The 20,770-nt window shown below is 39.4% G+C and overlaps 1 protein-coding gene across 2 annotated transcripts in view; it reads right to left on the minus strand.

Moving 5' to 3' along the window:
- The window catches only part of LOC138760695 (utrophin-like), a 632,519-nt gene that overhangs the window by 555,315 nt on the left and 56,434 nt on the right, over positions 1-20,770 (minus strand). Inside the window, exon 1 of one of the 2 annotated variants that reach the window (XM_069931640.1) lies at positions 15,800-15,903. The exons of the other annotated variant lie outside the window; for it this stretch is intronic. Coding sequence (XP_069787741.1) covers positions 15,800-15,890 — 91 coding nt within the window. The 5' untranslated portion in view covers positions 15,891-15,903. Of the gene's footprint in view, positions 1-15,799; positions 15,904-20,770 lie in introns of those variants that run through there. 2 annotated transcript variants of the gene reach the window in all.

Below are 20,770 nucleotides of genomic sequence, written 5' to 3' on the forward strand. Positions count from 1 at the left end.
GACAGGGAAAGGTCCACTAACACCAGCATCGTATATACCAATATCTCTACTTAACTCAGATTATAAGATAATAGCAAAACTATTAGCAAACAGATTGGCCGACTGTGTACCAAAAATAGTAAAACAAGATCAAACTGGATTTATTAAGAAAAGACGAACAACGGACAATCTGTAAGTTCATTAACTTAATCCATGCAGTAAAAGGAAATAAGACACCAACAGTGGCTGTTGCTTTAGATGCAGAGAAAGCCTTTGACAAGGTAGAATGGAATTATTTATTAAAGTATTACAGAGGTTCAACCTACCAGAGAAATATATTAATTGGATTAAAGCATTATATAAGGGTCCAATGGCGAAGGTGACAGTAAATGGATATATATCGAACCAATTTAAATTAAGCAGATCAAATAGGCAGGGATGTCCACTATCTCCCTCACTGTTCGCTTTAGCAATAGAACCATTGACAGAACTGATAAGAACAGAAAATAAAATAAAATGGATAAAAATAAAAGAGAAGGAATATAAAATCAGTCTATTTGCAGATGACATCATAGTATACTTAACAGAACCAGAATTATCAATAAAAGAATTACATAGGAAATTGAAGAAATATGGAGAAATATCAGGGTACAAGATCAACACAAATAAAAGTAAAGTGATGCCAATGAATAATGCGGATTTCACAAAGTTTAAATAAAGAATCACCATTTAAATGGCAAACACAAGCAATCAGATACCTAGCTATTAGACTAGATAATAATCTAGGCCATCTATACAAATTAAATTATCAGCCATTAATGAAGAAATTACAAGATGACTTAGAACATTGGAAAGATTTACCACTATCACTGATAGGAAGGGTAAATTGCATTATAATTAATATCTTCCCAAGGATACAATACCTATTTCAATCGTTACCAATTCCCTTAACAGAGAAATTCTTCAATGAGCTAAAGAAAATAATAAGGAAATTCTTAGGGAAAGAGGGGGAAACCAAGAATAGAACTAGATAAATTAACAGAATGGTACAAACAAGGAGGTTTGCAGTGACCAAACTTTAAAAATTATTATAGAGCAGCACAATTAAGATATCTATCAGATTTTTATCAAACAAGGGAAAAACCAGATTGGACAAAGATAGAGCTAGATAAAATAGGGGAGAAGGTGCCAGAACATATACTTTATAAGTGGGATGATAAACTGGTGCAATATAGAAGTTCACCCATACTGCACCATTTACTCAAATATGGAAGAAGATTCATGTAGAAAGGAAAAAACAAATTACCAACAACCAAAATTATTACTGACGCAAAATCAACTAATCCCTTTCACAATAAATAACCTTTCCTTTAGAGAATGGGAGAGAAAAGGAATTAGAAGAATAGAAAATTGTTTTTTGGGAAATAATTTATTATGGTTTGACAAGTGAAGTACAAACATTGTACTCACGGTACAATGTTTGCATACCACCAACTGAAAACCTACTTAAAGGACAAATTGGGAAGCAGACTGAAATTACCAGAAGGAAGCAGCTTTGAATATGTGATTACAAACACAATGATAATTAAAAGATTTATAACAAACATGTACATCAAGCTGCAAGAGAAGGAGAATGATGAAATAAGCTGTAAACCCAAACAAAAGTGGAAATAAAATCTAAACATAAAGATAAAAAATGAAATATGGGAAAAGCTATGCTCCGGAACTATGAGAAATATAATAAACATGAGGTTACGCTTGATTCAATATAATTGGTTACACAGGCTATATATCACGCCACAAAAGTTAAATAAATGGGACCCAACAATATCAGACAGATGTTTTCGCTGTAAGAAGGAAATGGGAACAACAGTACATGCAATTTGGGCATGTGAGAAAGTGAAAAAGTTTTGGGAAGATCTAAATCAGGTATTAAATAAAATCACAAAAAGCAACATACCAAAAAATCCAGAGATCTTTCTACTAAGTAATATAAGAAGTTAAGAATTAGGCCTCAAACTGCATGAAGCGCAAAAAAGATTTATTATGATAGCCTTAGCTGTAGCAAAAAAATGTATAATGTCAACTAGGAAATCAGAAGAGAGCCTGAGAGAACTTACAATGGTACATGGAAATGAATAAATGTATTCCATTGGAAAAAATAACATACAATTTAAAAAATAAAGTCACATTATTTGAACAAATTTGGGAACCATACATGGAACACAACAGAGAGGGCCTACCGCGGATCTCCACCCCCTAAAATGATAGAATGAGAAGACGACGAAATGAACTGACCCAGTGTGTAAAAGTAGATGACTCAATTTTCTTGTTTATTTTCATTGTGTGATGACATTGTTTAATGGGTTCATTGTATTATATATGTTGAACGTTTAATGGGTTTGGAGGAGGGTGGGAAGGAGGGAGGGGAGGGGGGAAAAGGGGAGAAAATGACTGGTATATTCAGGAGGGAAATGTTTGTGTGTATTTTGGTTAATATGGTTCATGGTGTGAAAAATAAAAAACTTTTTAAAAAAGAGATATGCAAGCTCAACTTCAACGGTCAACTGAACGAGGTGTTCCCTTAACACTTCTGATTTCAATTTCCATGATTGATGGTTCGATTATCTTTGATCTTATTTTGCTTTCTGGTAGCAGCTGAGTAAAATTTGGCTATTTCAGAGGACAGATGAAGGTCAACGACATTACTGTAGTTTCTATATGCAAGTTGGCCAAACTGGGTTAAATTAAAAGACTTCCTTTGAGCTTCAATAACAATGTGGTAGCTTCATAGTTGCAATTAATGAAACTAGCCATTTGCTTCTTGTAGGTGTAAAGTTACTATAATTGGAAGTTCCTTGCTGCAATGATGAGATACTGACAAAATTTCTCCAGATCATTCATTCAGACATAAAAATTACTTTTGTTGATCCTCCAATGGTTAACTTGTGCCAAAGTATACAACAGATGATTTTGAAAGCATTTCAAAAAAGCTCTTCACAATTTCAGAAGGGGACAGCAATGACCAACTCTTGAATGAGGTCAACACAGTAACTGCCCTTTGCTTGAAGGAAAAAAATCTGTCCTCTCATACCACTCTAGTCAACACAAGATTTCAGGTCCAGAACAATCCACTTTAAATAGCCAGTTTAGTGAACTCACCAACAAGCTGATATTTTATCATTTACAAATATCTGAAATGAAATTTTCAGTTTATCTCTGCAGTGTAAATCGACATTTTCCATTTGTTTGATCAATAGCTATTTTAGAAACATTTTCAGATTATCACAAACACTTTAGCACAACTTTTTGATGGCCTTTACTTTCAGGAACATGAAAATAATTGTTCTACTTCATAAAAAAGTTTCAAAGGATAGGAATAGTGGGGTCACTTCATAGTAAAGCTACTAAGATGCTCAGGATTACCAGTGGAGTCTCAACATCAATGGGTGCGATACAACTGCAGACCCTACCATATATTTCAGCATACAAGTCTTGAAACCCTCAAAATGCACTCAAAAATCAGGGGTTGACTTATATGCCAGATAGAAAAATTACACCATAAATTCAACTACAAAAAAATGCTTGACGGAGATTTGTTGTACGAGACGACCCTGAAACACCGATAAAGAGAACGCAACCCACAACAAATTTTCAAGCTACCAGTAAAGGATTTTTCTGCACTCATCGTACAAGTCTTCCATTCTTCATGCACATGGTCTTGAAATGGCTTGTTCAAGCAGACATTTAGTGGTTGCAATATTGAAATCAAACCACCTGGGATAACAGCAATGTAAGTATTATTTAGTGCCAATCTATTTTAATGTTCTCAGTTAAGTGGCTATGAACCATAATCCCAGACCAGCAAACTCCATTCCTTGAATAAACTACCTGGTCACTTGTTCCACACTTTCATCCATCCTTTTTCATGAAAATGTACAAAAATGCCTGCTGGGAATTTTATTTTAGGTTTAAGTTTGTGCTTGAGGATTATCATGGGTTTTAACTTCATCCCATCGGCCATACACAATAACACCACCATTAAACCTGGTCCTTCATGGCCTGTACTTCTGGCTTGCACAGTTTTCACACCTTTACATTCCCTGTTTTATTGCCTATCATGTCGGAATTCATGGGGGTTTTGTCCGTGTTTCCAATATTTGCCAATGTAAACTAGTGTTTCTGCCAATGACATATAATAAACTGGTGAAAACTGATAACTTTAGGATCAAGATCTTTTGGTAATTTCTGAACAATTTTTGTTTTTTGTTGTAACACCAGATTTTTCTTGTTCATGAAACAGTTGCACCAGCCTACTGTACCTTTAAAATCTTTACTGAGTTCTGGGTGTGACTTTGCCCATTTCAGTGCTTATGCTCTGATTTTATTTCTCTTGACTATGTAGCAATCTTGTCTCTGTTCACGTACCCATGCTGTGATGTGATTTTTCCAACTCTGGTCAACGAAGAAGCCCTCTTCTCATTGAACATTGTTTCTTTGGTATTTTTCTTACACCATCATCAATCTTTCTCTAATCTCTTATCAAGTTCTCATATCTCAAATGTCCTTGTAGCAGCACAAGTGCTGGATTTCTTGGCAACTATTACTTTTAAGTTAAAACTAGCTTCATACTTCCATCATTTTTTTTCAAGCTTCCATGACAACAACCACCTTCTGGCAATGCCCAAAAGCTCAATCAACACGATTTGGGGGGGGGGGGGGGGGGGGGGGGTGTTTATTGTAACAATCTTCATTTTAGCCACACAGTGCATGAGCCTATGGCAAACTGCCTAAAACCCCAGGAAATAAATCCAATAAAAACAATTTACTGACAAAATCCTCTTTAGGACAACAGAGTGCAGAATCCAGAGGCCAACTGGAAAGGTACTGTGTAAACAAATTCAAATCTCTCCTCCCTTAACACTCACATCAGGATGGGATCAAAAGCAAATGTTTGAGCCCATCTGATAAGGATCCAACAGAACTGGCAGCTGCCAAAAGCACCTCCCATGGGAATTATGTTCCATTCTTCAAACTGCAAGATACGTCCAAATTCATCAAACAGGAAAGTAGCTATGCCCAAGAATAACAGAGACTGGGGAAATTAAACAAAACATCACCACGAGTCAATGATGAATAAGTGTCATTCGTTGAATTGTACAAAATATTCCCACTAGACTGTTTTCTTTCTGACAGTAAAAAAAAAGTTAGGAAATAAACCATTTTTGAAATAAAAACAAAATACAGGATATATTCAGCTGGTCAGGCAGTGCTACATTAAGAAAAACAGAGTTCATGTTTAACATCAATGACCTTCCTTAAAAGACGTTTCAAACTGCAGAGGAGATGGATGGAGTGGACAAAGTACATGGTAGTCATAAAGTGCAGACTGAGTAAGGTTAAAAAATTTTAATGGTGGTGATACCAGCTGAGAGGAGGATGACAAGGGTTTATTGGAGCTAATCTGTCTGGTGAAAATGGGTTTCAGAGATGAATAAGTACAGAGTGAAAAACAATCATCCTAAAACTATTTTGCGAACACAAGAACATAAGAAATAGGAGCAAGGGTAGTACATCCAGCCAGTCAAGGCTGCTCCACCATTCAATGAGATAATGGCTGATCTGATGATAGGCTCATCTCCACCCACCTGCCTTTTCCCCATATACCTTAATTCTCCCACTTTGTAAAAATCTATCCAACCTTGTCTTAAATATATTCACTGAGTAATCTCCACTGCTTCTTTAATGGCCAACGAATTCTATAAGCTGCTTTCAGGTACATTCTCCACCAAGAATGGGCCTGCAGAAGCGGATTAAGACCTATGGAATGGTTGTTCAGGTGGCAGCGCTAAAAGCGCAGTGCTGGCCACCTGAAAGGGTCAGCTGCACAGGAGGTGCCTTGGAGCGCACTCTGGCTCCTGTCCCTTTGGGATGTCCGCGCTGGCCACCCCAGCCCTGACGTCCCTTGATGGGGGGCAGGGGCAGCAGGGAGGGGGACTGTCAGGCACTCGCCAGCTGATTGTCACTTTCAAGCGGCTGCATTCAGGTGCCGTGGGGAACTTCAGTGCTCCAGCGACTATCCCTCTCGGAGGAAGGTCGAAAAGTGCCCCGGAGATGCCTCCTGCCTTTTCAGGTGGCCTCCCACCAGCCACATTGGGGTAGAATATGCGGCTTTACATCAGGGTATTTTGGCCACCTGAAAGTGCCTATAGATTAATCACCCTCCAGGAAAAGCAGTTCCTCCTCATCATCCTAAATCTCTTACCCTGGAGATTGAGGCTATGTCCCCTAGTTCTAGTCTCCCCACCAATGAGAACAACTTACCAACCTATCTTATCTATATGCCTTTCATAATTTTATATGTTTTTATAAGATTCCCCTCTCATTCTTCTAAATTCAAGTAAAACCCCAGATGACTTGATCTCTCCTCATCATAACCCCCTCATCTCTGGAATCAACCTGGTGTACCTCCTCTGGACCACCTCCAAAGCCCATACGTACATCTTTCCTCAAGTAAGAAAACTAGAACTGCATGCAGTACTCTAAATGCTGTCTCACCAGTACCTTGTACAGTGGCAGCATAACTTTTCTTCTCCTAATTTCAATCCCTCTGGAAATGAAGGCCAACATTCCATTTACCTTCCTGCTGCACCTGCAAACCAGCCTTTTGCAATTCATAAAGAAACACTCCCAAATCCTTCAGCACGGCTGCATGGTGCAATCGTTTGCCATGTAAATAATAACCTCATCTTCCATTTTTCTTTCCAAAGTTGATAGGCTTACATTTACCAACCTCTCTGCAGACTCTCCATATCCTCTGCGCAATTTGCTTTTCTACTCAATTTAGTGACATCAGCAAACTTAGATACACTTCACTCTGTTGCCTCTTTCAAATCATTAATGTATATCGTGCACAGTTGCGGGACCAGCAATGACCCCTGCAGTACCCCACTCACCACTGATTGTCAACCAAAAAAAAACACCCCTGTATCTCAACTCTCTGCTTTCTATTGGTTAACAAATTCTCTATCCATGCAAATACATCATTCCCAACTCTATTCATCCATAACTTATGTTCAAGACTTTTATGCAGCACTTTATCGAATGTCTTCTGGAAATCTAACTACATAACTAACAGCAAGGCCATACTGCCAATATACGCCAATATGGGTCAACCCATAGCCAATTAATGAAAAAGATTACTCTCAACAAAATTATGATCAAAACAATAAACCCTGGAGAAAAAAAATTCTCCATACACGCTTTAAAATGAGACTTCTCGCAGAACTATTACCAAAACAAATGTAAACCCCTCTATTTCACAGCAAAAACAATTTCTCGCAGAGACAATACCAAAAAAAAGACATCAACAAAATTACTTTTCACATGAACAACCTCCCAGTATGAGGATCCAATTTGGAACAAGTCCACTGAACATGTCATCAATATATTATGTATTTCATACAGTAGGTGCTAAATCATTAAAATAATAACTAAAGTTAAAAAGTACTCATTTGGTACGATGCGATTCAGGATCATGCCAATAAGCAAAATGGCATAAAACAAATCATATCAACTCGCACTACCAACAGCTTTTATGTGGAAAACTAGTATGGGGTCAAAACGTGCAACTCCAGAAGTGATGAACAAGCAATGACCTAAAGGTTAAACATTTTTCTCTCCAAGGATCCTACCTGACGGGTAGGTTCCAGAATTTTCTATTATTCTCTCACATTGTGTGACTGTCCATTCCATTCATCTCCTGAGGATGTGTTCTCTTCATTCAAACACAAATTTAGCATAGCTGGAAAAGACTCGGCCATAATCATATGTTGGCTAATCTGTGATAGACCACAGGACTCTGCATTGTTCCTTACCACCAATATTTAGTTTGTATATAAAAATAATGGCATTCCCAGGACAATGCCAGCTATGGATGAACATTATGCCACATGGCAATAGAAGTTGGAGACTTCAGAACCACACCCAACTATCGAAAACCTAGAAATGCATTATGTATGGTGTTTATGTAGAATCAACTCTAAATACTTACACGTTCAATATTAAATGTTGACATAAACCACAAAACAATAAACAGGGAATTATGTAAATACGTGCTCTTTACTGATTCTGACATTTAAGTCTTTTTTAAAAACTAAGGTCCCCTCCTTTTGACCAGGTATCAGGTTCCAAATGAGCCCTCAAGTGAAAATTCATGCAGCAAAAGACACTAAACCCTTAACTTACAGGGTTTACGATTTGCTGTGGATGGTTTGACAATCTGTCCCATTAAGAATGTGGTAAAATCAAAAGGAAATAATTCTATTTAGACAAGCAGAAACTTACAAGTCATTCAATCAATGTTCATGGTTGCCAAGAGGAAGGAGGAGGCTGCTCAAAGAGCATTTTGACCCCAATGTAAATAGCTTATTTATTTCTCCTCATCAACCCAACCAAAGATTATTTCACTTGTTTTCTTGAAACTGTATTTGAAAATCATTAAATTTGTTCCCACCCTTTGTAATTATGAACAACTTTGTGAAGTTAATATTTAAAAACTGTAAAGACCACTATTCATCATTGATTAATAAATGGAATCAACACTTCAATTATGAAAGTTACTTTGTTATCAAAATAAATCTGCCACCCTCTCTTATTATGGTTGTCTAAAATAAGTTTTGTTCAAGACTCACAGCAGCCCTGAAAAGTTGTACTTTCAGCCTTTTCATGTCCTGCCACAACAATAGGATGGGGAGCAAGAGGCTGTTCAAGCCAGCAGATATCAAAAACTGACTGACATTTTCACAACAGGATCGTGGCTTGCTTTATAAAAGGGCCTACTGTTGAAAACACCAAGCTTTTGACGGTAAATGAAACAAAAAGATGCTGTAAATTTGAAATACAGACAGAAAGTTATCATGCAAATTATATTGATGCAAAACCTTTTTCTGTCTCCTGTTACACCTGCTGAGTTTCTGCACATCTTTGACCCTCCATTTATTTGTTATCTATCTAAATATTTACTTTTCATCTATTTATCATCTCTTTTGAATTCAGGTTTAAGTGTATTCATGCAGTTCTTTCAAAAAGTACCTGTCCAGCTGCAAAGTAGTAATTTTGGTGCATGTGTACATCTTGTATATTTATACACCCCTGTATTATCTATCCCTCTTAGTCAAGGATGATGGCCTTTGTTCTGTTGATCCACAGAGCGAAGACAACTGTGCCTATATTTGTTTAATGTGTGCTTAATGTTGCACTCCAAGAAGAACACGATACTTCACAAATCAGCCAATTAATTCCAATGGCATGAAAACCACAACAATTGGAGCTGATGGATTTGTTGCAACCATTGCGTTCAGAGTAACTTTGTCTGCCCGTGACACTGTTGAGGACTTGGTTGAATTGTTCTTTGTCAGAGACCTCATCCTTGAGCCTACCAGGAGCAGAAATCAAGAGAGCATCACTCTTGGGATCACAGGACCACACAAGGTTCTCCACCATGACAAGGTGACGAGCGAGAGCGAGGGAGGTGTGCGACTTTTAACAACAAACTCATTATCATTTAACTGCTCTTTAATGTTGCAGCTATTCAAAGAAAGGAAGGACCTACTTCATGATTTCATTATTCTTTCTCCCACACTACTAATTGATGAAGGTAACAATGCTGTAAAGGAAAGTTTAATGATTCATAATGCTACACTTCACTCATAGGTTGCAAATTATTTTTCACTTCATCTACAAGTGAGCCTATCAAAAGATGGCTCAGCTTTGATCAGGACAAACTGAATTATGAAGATGCATCTTCCTTTAGCCATCCAAATCCTTTCCAGCTGCAGCATTGGGTGCCAGTGATGGGGGGGGGGGGAAGAAGAAAGGGTCCCACAATGAGTACCCCACAATTTCTGTCTGCATCAGATGTTCAGTCATGAGCAGTGCATGATGTGACAGTAATACCAACCAATCAACTATTTATCCAACAGTCATTTGCAGTTAATTTGGGGGGGGGGGGGAAGAGGGGGGGGGGGGAAAGAAAACACCAAACAACCTTGGAGCTGTACAGCACTGAACAGGCCCTTTGGCCCAACTCCTGAACTCCAAGGACAGTCCAAGAACAATCAAGCATTCCTCATATGCTAATCCCTTCATTCCAGGAATAATTCTTGTAAATCTTCTCTGATCCATTTCCTATGCCAAACCATCCTTTCTTAAATCAGCAGCTCAAAACTGTACCTGAACTGCAAGTGAGGCCTCACCAGTGCCTTATAAAGCCTCAACATCATACCTCTGGGTCTTAGATTCTACTCCTCTAGATATGAATGCCTTATTCACCACCGACTCAACCTGGAGGTTAACCTTTAGGGCAGGGGTGTCAAACTCAAATTCACAGAGGGCCAAAATTAAAAACTTGGACTAAGTCGAGGGCCAAACTAAATATTTATTGAAAATTTTCAACAACATCTGCATGTTTTCTCTTCTTTCAACATATGTAATGTTAAACTTTTTCTTATTAAAATAAATGTTTAATAATTTTGGTTAATTTTAATAATTTTGGTTAAACTCTTTCCAGAAGAAGCATTAACAAATCAGAAAATATTGAATAAATAATATTTCTCTATAGCCTTTAAGCTCCTTTTAAATGTATTTTTTTTCACAAGCCAACAAGTCAAAAAAATAACAACTTGCTTCAATGACAAACAGGTTCGTCTTTTAAAATGATGAACATATAGTTTGCCTCCCACCTGTCTTGAAAGGTCCTGTTTTCTGTCTTTGGTTTGGCCATTTTTCGTAAGGGGTTTATTACATGTGAGTTGGACGACAGGTCGCAGATGCTAATGAAAGAAAAGAGAGGAGGTGGGGGCGATTAGCGGGCTGACGGGCCGGCACCAACGCATTTGCAAAGCATTCTGGGATTTGTAGTATTAGCTTTGAATCCGCTATACTGGCGCAGCGGCCAGCGGGCCAGCTCTAATACATATTTGATATGATCTTGCGGGCCAATATAATTATATCACGGGCCAAATTTGGCCCGCGAGCCTGAGTTTGACATGTGTGCTTTAGGGCATCCTGCACAAGGACTCCCAAGTTCCTTTGCACCTCCGAATTTTGAATTTTCTCTCATCTAAATAATAGTCTACCTTGTTATTCCTTCCAAAATGCATGACCATACACTTTCCATCATTGTATTTCATTTGCTACTTCTTTGCCAATTCTCCAAATCTATCCAAGTCTCTCTGCAGCCTTTCTATTTCCTCATCACTACCTGCCCTTCCATATATCTTTATATATCTGCAAACTTTGGCCACAAGGCCATTTATTCCATCAAAATCATTAACATTCAACAGAAAAAGAAATGAACTCAACACCAACCCCGACGCAGTATACCCTTGGTAACCAGTAGCCAGCCAGATAGGACCCATCTATTCCCACTCAGTTTCCAGCTGATCGGCCAATTCTCTACCCCTGCTCGCACCCTTCCTTTAATTCCATGGAGTCTCAATTTGTGTACCAGCCTAATGTGCAGCCTCTTGTCAAAAGCCTTTTGAAAGTCCAAATATACAACATTCACTGTTCATTCTTTATCTATCCTGCTTGTGGTTTCCTCAAAACATTGCAGTGCATTTGTCAGGCAAGATTTACCCTTCAGGAAACCAGACTGACTTTGCCCCATCTTGTCATGCATTTCTTAGGTACTCTGTAACATCCTTAACAATGGACTCCAACAACTTCTCAACCACCAGTTAAAGGGGTCCATAATTTCCTTTCTGTTGCCACTCTCCCATTTTAAATAGCAGAGAAACCTTTGCAATTTTCCAGTCCTCTGGAATCATGCCAGAATCCATTGATTCTTGGAAGATCATTGTGGATTCCGGTTCGTTCAGTGGAGCACACGAAATGATGACACCCAAACTTTCGTCCTAGTCAGGCTGCAGAATTTGGAGCTTTCTGCTCAACACTGTTACAGACGTGCTTTCCTTTCTCTGTGAGCATCAGGCAGAGACTGACTCAGACTCACTTGTATTTCACTACTTTCCTTTGTTCGGTCTACACATGGGTCCAGTTACATTTGGCCCCAATCAAAAGTTTACACAATACATTCTTACCCAATGCAAGTGCTTCTAAATACACATTAGATTACTGCATAAGATTGACAGCCTCTTATCAGACATTGCTCGAGTTGATTGGTTCAAAATAAATTCCTATAGTTAGTCGGTGTGCTAATTGGTCCCTTTGAATTCCATCATCCGCCTTATTATAATGCTTCAAAATCTGGCTATACTCTAACTTGCTTTTAACCCCTTCCTTCCTCATCATTACTAGTGGCACCACAATCTCTATAACTACTTCTTTCAGAACCCAAGAATACATTCCATCTGGTCCAAGCACCTTCAATCTGATCTTGATTGGACTCACCTCTCTTCCCTGACAGCCATGAAAGTCCAGTATACTGGTAATGTCTTCCTTAGTGAAGACCGATGCAAAATACTCACAGTTCATCTGACATATCCTTGTTTCCCATTATAATTTCTCCAGCAACATTTTCCATCAGCCCTTTTATCTACTTTTGCCTCTTTTTAAAAAAAATCTTGAAAAAAGTTTTATCCTTTTTGATATTATTTGCAAGCCTCTTTTCAAAGTTTATTTTTTCCTTCCTAATAACCTTTTTAGTTGCTTTTAAAAGCTTCCCAGTTCTGTATCTTCCCACTAATTTTTGCTTCCTTGTATGCCCTTTCTTTTACCTTTACTTCAGTTTTTATTTCTCTTGTGTCATTTTTCTATTCAAATATTTATTTTTTGGAATTTACCTGTCCTGCACTTTCCTTATTTCTCACAGAAACTCCAGCCATTGCTGCTCTGCTGTTCTCCCTGCTAGGTAGTGTGCCTTTCCAAATACTTTTGCCAGTTCCCCTCTCATATTACTGTAGCCCCCTTTATTCGACTGGTATACTCACAACTGTTTTTAGTTGTGCAAATTCTATCATATTAAAATCACTGCCTCCTAAGCATTCCCTTATCAACTCTAGTTCATTGCACAATACCCAATCCAGAATTGTAATTTACCTAGTTAGCTCAGCCACATATTGTTATTACAAGCCAGCTCATAGGCATTCTACAAATTCTCTTTTGAGATCCAGTCCAAATCTAGTTTTCACAATCTATTTTTTTTTTCCCAGTTTATACAAGTCTTTATTACTAAATCTAAAGCTGAATTCACACTACAATATGCAAGCCCTTCCCAATTATACTTATCAATGCCTGGACTGGTCCCAACTGCCGAAGCAAGGCAACGACTGCACACTTGTAGTAGGTTGTCGGGGCGCCGGTAGCAGCTTCTCCACCTCTCTCGACCGGGACGTTAGCTGGACTCTTTTTTTTTCTTTTTTTTAAATTTTTTATTTTTCACACCATAAATCACATTAGTCATGATATACACTTTTTCTTTTTCACACATATACAGTGAGCTTTCACAATCTATTTAGGTATTAAAATCCCTCATGACTATCATTAACATTACCCTCCTGACACACCTTTTCTATTTGTTGTTATAATTTGTCATCCACACCCAGCCTATTATTTGGAGGTATGTATTTAACTGCCAATACGGTGCCTATTTACCCCTACCATTTGCTAACTCAACCCACAATGATTCTATATCTTCTGATCCTGTCACCTCTTTCTAATGATTTCACATTATTCCTTACCAACAGAAGTACGCCACATCCTCTGTTTACCTGCCTACCCTTTTGCTGTACTGTGCATCCTATGACATTCAGCTCCCAATGACATCCATCCTTTAGCCACAGTTCCATGATGGCCACAGCATCATGCCTGCCAATCTGAGGCTGTACTACAACGTCATCCACTTTATTTCTTATGCTGCGTATAAAAACAAAACCTTCAACCTGTATTAGTTTTTTTTTTAACTCCATGTCCTTGTTGCATTAGAACTCATCCCCATAGCTGCAATTGGCCCCTATCTGCCCGTCCTTCCACACAAACTACCTATTTCTACTTCTGCACCAACTGCCCCTTCACTTTGGTTCCCACCATCAATCTAATTTAAACCCCTCCTCCTCCCTAACAGCATTAGCAAACCTCACTGCCAGGATATTGGTTCCCCACCAGTTCAGGTGCAACCTGTCCCATTTGTACAGGTCACCCCTTCCCCAGAAAAGGTTGCAATGATCCAAGAACTTAAAACCCTGCTCCAACTCCTCAGCCACTCATTTGTCTTTGCCATCTTCCTGTTCTGATCTTCCCAACACCATGGTGCCAGGAGTAATCCAGAGATTACCACCTTGGAGGGCCTGCTTTTCAAACTCTCTAGCTCACTAAATTTGCTTTGAAGGACCTCTATCCAACTTCATTGGTATCAATATTTACCACAACCTCTGGCTGCTCACAGTCCCCCTTAAGAATATTCTGAAACCGCTCAAAGACATCCTGGACTGGAGCAGGATCCAGGGCCCCCATGATTTGATACACCTCTACTTGGTCACTCCTCAGCTGTTACTGCTCCAGGAAACAAAGACCTGGTGTTCCAGGTCCCAGTAATATCCAGATAAATCTCTTGGCACCCTTTCCAGCTTGCTGGCATCTTTCCTAACACTGGGCAACCAGTACTTCCAATGTGAGGGAGGTCTCATCAACTTGTATAGCTGTATCATGTTTTAACAGCTTTTGTATTCAATACCCCATCCAAGAAAGGGGTATTCAGAGGCAAGTTTCCATTAAGCTGAAATAAAGCTAGAAGTCCAATCTTTACTCATGTTTTCTGTCATTATCACACTCACTAGCTGACGTTTACTTTGCCGTCACCACTCTGCTTTGAAATCATACCAAATCTGGTTTCCAGATTTACAATGCACACATTCAGCATTCATCTGAAGCAAATACTTGTAACTCTTAATTATTAATTTCCCCAGCAGGCTCAAATCATTAAAACTTTATTACTGAATATACCAGCATACAAGGTAAGACTTGAATCTTAAAAATGTCACCCCAAAACCAGGGGGGTCATCTTGTATGCCAAGTATAAAATCCAAACATTGACAGTGAAGTCCCAGCATTCCCCCATGGCAAGTATACAATGCGAACCTTGACAGCCAAGTCTCAGTGCTCCCCTGCAGGGTCCATCTGCCCAGTCCAACTGCCATTGGCTCTGTACAGGCTTTAAATGGTCTGTTGAAGGGGCCAACAGTGGATTATTTTAAAATATGCTCATAAAATGTAAACTTTTACTGGGTAATTTGCTTTTAAAATATTGTGACAGCATCACTCCACTGGGCAGTGGTAAGTGCTAGACTTGGGGTAGACTAAAATAGCGAGTATAGTTCAAAACCTACATGGTAAGTGGAAATTTTGGGGTCATCTTCTACAGCGTTGTCTTATATGCAGGCAGATATAGTAAATGGCTGCAATGTACTTCCACTGCTCATGCTTAGAATTGGTTCCCATCAATACCTGACCTTCTCGGTCTTTTCAAAAAATAACTACCTTTGACAATGTCAGGATATCTATCACAAATCACAAAGGCCTACTGGCTATTTTCTCAAACAAAAATCAAAAAACTGCAGATGCTGGCAATTAAAAATAAAAAAAATATTCAAAACATTCAACAGGAAAGTAATATCTATGAAAAGACAAAAGGGTAAATATATTCCAACTCTGTTTCTCACCACAATGCCACCTGACGTGTTGAATATTTTCTATTTTTATAACTAGTTATTCACTATTCAGAAGTCAACCCTGAAAGAGTTCTAAACAACATACGCAGTAATGTCTCCTTCACCACCAAATTTGTAACTTGTATACTCACCTACTCCTTTTGTTATAAGTACATTTTGACTACATGTGTGAAATGTAGAATAGCTCTTCCAAGATAACAACTTCACACTCTGTACATTCATCTCTCGGTTCTACTCACAGTAAAACAAGGAGAGGAAACGGAAATAGAACACTGCCCGATGCAAGATGGGAAGTGAAAAATAAGACTTTTTTTCTGAGGATAGCCTCAGACAACAATAACCACAATCTCGACCACAATCAGCGGTAGCTCAGCAAGAACTTTGCAAAGAACTGTGGTGGTGAATAAGTGCGAGAAGCTGCTCCAATGGCAACACACATGCTGTTCACACACTTAAGCAAATCACAAGTTGCCCGGTACTCACTTCTACGTTAATGTCTGCAAACAAGGGACTTCTTCCACAACTCAACAGCTTTCTATGCAAACAGTCAAATCTTTAATTGAACCAAAGCAGCAGGTAAGAAAGGCAAGTTCTTTTTCTTTCATTATTGCTGATTTGGTCTTGGTTGCCCATAGTTGAGTGCAGAAGTGATGGCAGCTGTTGACAATGGAATGTTCCTCCTGTAAGATGTGGGAATTCACAGAATCTGATGGATTCCCTGATGACTACACTGGTGGGAAGTGCAGCCAAATTCAGCTTCTGAAAGACCATATTAAGGTTCTGGAGCTGATAAACTGAATATCATCTGAAAGACTGAGCAAGCCATACATAAGACTGATCAGGTGGTTACACCTAGAGTGCAGGATTCAGCTAGTAGATGGGTGAACACCAAATGAGGCAAGGAGAGAAAGGAGTCAGTGCAGAGTTATCCTGTGGTCATTCCCCTCAGTATCCCTCTGGATACTGTTGACAAAGATTATCTATCCGTGCAAGGTAGAAGCCATACCGGTGGTCATCTCTGAGCCTCAGAAGGGAAGGGTGACGTCGGATAAACTGAATAGTCAGGGGAACAGATTCTACAGCCGCAAGAGATTCCAGGATGGTGTACTGCTTCCTGGGTGCTTAGGCCCTGAATGTCTCTGAGCAGTTGGAGAATATTCTTTAAGGTGAAGATGAGCAGCCAGGTTGTGGTATTTATTGGTACCAATAACATTGGCAGAAGTAGGGGAGAGAAGCTGCAAAGTTCAGGAGTTCGGAAAGAGGCTGAAGAGCAGAACCTCCAACCTCTGAACACCATCTACAAATTACTTGATGATACCACAACAGAGGGATGCATAAAATGGGGCAATGAGTCAGCATACAGAAGATTAAAAACTTGCCTGAATGATGTACTAACAATCTCACACTTAATGTCATCAAAATCAAGGAGATGACTTTAAGAACAGAAAACGAAATGTGTACAATTCTATGATCATTGGAGAACCAGAGGTGAAGAGGGTGAGCAAATAATATTTGTAATATCAAAAAAGGTAAAGACTGTTTAAAGCCATCATCATATAGACTTATTTCATTATTAAATGCAAATTATAAAATAGTAGCAAAGATATTAGCGAAGAGGTTGGGAAAAACTTTACCAAGGTTAATAAATATGGATCAGACTGGATTTGTTAAACAAAGATAATCAGCGGATAATGTAACCAGATTATTGAGTATAATACATCTAGCACAAAAGAGAGGGGACTTAAGTCTAGCAGTGGCTTTAGATGCAAAAAAAAGTCTTTGATCGATTAGAATGGGACTTTTTGTTTAAATGCTTGAAAAATTTGGGTTGGGACAGTTTCTGCAGTGCTGCCCCTCCTGCTGTCTGGGCCCTTGGGGGTGGGGAGGAATTCTCCAGGGAGGGTCAAAGGGGCTCCATATACCAATTCGGCCAAGGAGGTCCTCCTTGGGTCCTGTTACCCAGTTGGGTCCATTCAGGCAGGCCATGAGCATCGACTTCAGGTGGCAGTGGAAGCGTTCTACCAGGCCATTGGATTGTGGGTGCTAGGCAGTGATGTAGTGAAGTTTCGTGCCGGGGAGGGAGGCAAGCTATGTCCACAAAGCCAAGGTGTATTGTGCCCCTCTGTCCACACTAAACCGGGATATCCAGTGTGTGAGCACTGCCGTGGCACAGGCTTCTGCTATTGTGTCTGAGGGGAATGACCTCTGGCCATCTCGTGGCTTAGTCGACCATTCCTAGGAGATACCGGGCTTCTCGTGAACTAGGCAGGAGACTAACGATATTGATATGAATGTGGTTGAATCGTTGGCTGGGTGGTTCAAAGTGCAGGGTGGGAATTCACCAAAAATATGGCTGTACCTGTCAGTGGAAGTGGTAACAATGGCCACTTGCTGGCCTCGAGCACTGGTGGCTGCGAGCTGAATCATCTGGAACGTCTGGGCATGCACCAGGCATTTAGCTTTGAGGTCCACATGCAAGCTGTGGGTTCTGAGAAAATCTGCCCCGAAGAGTGGCTTCTCCACCATGGTCAGTGAAATCCCAGGGGAAGGTTTCGTTGCCAACACATATTGGTATGCGCCACATGCCGAAGATCTTAATGGCAGTATTATTGGCCGTCCACAGGGTTGGCTCTCGTGGGTGTGTTCAGGTCTCTAAAGGCTTCAGCGGGATAACAATGTCCAGTGTCAACGAGGAAACGCCAGCCTGTGGTTTTGTAGTAGGCTGTTTGTGTGGCCAGTCACCGTAGCCATTAGCAGTGGCTGGCCTAAGTGTTTCCTGGGAAAGAGCAGGGCTATTTGCATTTGCAAGCTTCTGCCCTCCAGCACTGGTGGTAGAAACACCACCGTGCTTCTGTTGGTCTAGAAGGGCTGCTGCTCAGTCTGGGGATGCATCAGCTGATTCATGGCAGATTAGTCTCCTTCTGTGTGCCAGAGAATGTCCGCCTTTGCTGAGACCTTACGAGGGTCGCTGAAATCCACATCCACTAGCAATAGCTGGATGTTGTCTCTGGCATCTGCTCTAAGAATGCCTGATCAAACTGGAGGCAGAGCTTGTGACCCTCTGCTAACATGAGCATTTCATCCATAAGGGCAGATGGCATTCTGTCCCCTAAGCCATCCAGGTGCACATTTGGCTGCTCTCTGGTGTCTGGAGAGCCTGTAGGTGCTGATCAGGAGTGCCTTCAAAGCAGAGTATTTACCTTCCTCTGGTGGTTCTGTATGAGGTCATCAACTCTGGCTGTGGTTTCTTAATCCAGAGAGCTGACGACATGGTTGTACTTGGTGGAGTCTGAGGTAATCGGCTTTATCTGGAACTGTGCTTTTGCCTGTCCAAACCAAGTGCATGGTCGAAGCATCCAGAAAGTGGGGAGTTTAAGGGCGAATTTACTGACTGCTGCAGCGTCCATAATGTTAAGTTCAGAGGCATATGGACCCGTCAAGGTCACTAGTGTAACGGCAGCCAAATGCAGTCGAAAGAATGAGACCAGTGCACAGTAGACTCGTCTGCACTCCAGTTGTTTATTGAAACTTCCCACACTGCACCTTATAAGGCCGTGGGCAAGTCCCGTCCTCGTGGCAGAAACCACATCACAACTTTGCCCTGTGCACATGTGGACCTGACCCAGCCAATGGAAAAGACGATCCCAGCGGCACCATCTTATTTTTTTCTTTTTTTTTTACACTATAAACCATATTGACCAAGATACATACAGACATTTTTCTTCTTAAATATATAGTGTCGTTTTCTCCCCCTTTTTTTCCCCTCCCTTCCCTCCCTCCCTCACTCCCTTCCCCATTTATTTAAAGTTAAATCTATAAGATACATTAAACCTGTTAAACAATGTTGTCAACTAATAAAAATAAACAAGAAATTTTACTGAGTCAGTTCTTTTCGTTATCTTCTCCTTCTGTCATTTTAGGTGGTGGAAATCCACAGTAGGGTTTCTCTATTGTGTTTCATGTATGGCTCCCATATTTGTTCGAATATTGTAATGTTATTTCTTAAATTATATGTTATTTTTTCTAATGGAATACATTTATTCATTTCTATATATCATTGTTGTACTCTCAAGTTGTCTTCTAATTTCCAGGTTGACACAATACATTTTTTTGCTACAGCTAGGGCTATCATAACACATCTTTTTTGTGCTCCATCCAAATCGAGTCCAAATTCTTTGTTTCTTATATTACTTAGGAGGAAGATCTCTGGGTTTTTTGGTATATTGCTTTTTGTGATTTTATTTAATATCTGGTTTAGATCTTCCCAAAATTTTTCCACTTTCTCACATGTCCAAATTGCATGAATTGTTGTTCCTGTTTCCTTTTTACAGCGAAAACATCTGTCTGATACTGTTGGGTCCCATTTATTTAACTTTTGAGGTGTGATGTATAGCCTGTGTATCCAGTTATATTGTATCATGCGTAACCTCGTGTTTATTGTATTTCTCATAGTTCTGGAGCATAGCTTCTCCCATGTTTCATTCTTTATCTTTATGTTTAGATCTTGTTCCCATTTTTGTTTAGGTTTACCGTTTGCTTCCTCGTTCTCCTTTTCTTGCAGTTTGATGTACATGTTTGTTACAAACTTTTTAATTATCATTGTGTCTATAATCACATATTCAAAATTGCTTCCTTCTGGTAACCTCAGACTGTTTCCCAATTTGTCCTTCAAGTAGGTTTTCAGTTGGTAGTATGCAAACATTGTATCGTGAGTTATATTATATTTATCCATCATTTGTTCAAAGGATAATAATTTATTTCCCAAAAAACAATTTTCTATTCTTTTGATCTCTTTTCTCTCCCATTCTCTAAAGGAAAGGTTATCTATTGTGAAAGGGATTAACTGATTTTGCGTCAATATTAGTTTTGGTAGTTGGTAATTTGTTTTATTCCTTTCTACATGAATCTTCTTCTAAATGTTGAGCAGATGATGCAATACCGGTGAATTCCTACATTGCACTAATTTTTCATCCCATTTATATAGTATATGTTCAGGTATCTTCTCCCCTATTTTATCTAGTTCTAATCTGGTCAAATCTGGTTTTTTCCCTTGTTTGATAAAAATCTGATAGGTATCTTAATTGTGCGGCTCTATAATAATT

The sequence above is a fragment of the Narcine bancroftii genome, chromosome 4 (genome assembly GCF_036971445.1).
Source record: "Narcine bancroftii isolate sNarBan1 chromosome 4, sNarBan1.hap1, whole genome shotgun sequence".
Lineage (NCBI taxonomy): Eukaryota > Metazoa > Chordata > Chondrichthyes > Torpediniformes > Narcinidae > Narcine > Narcine bancroftii.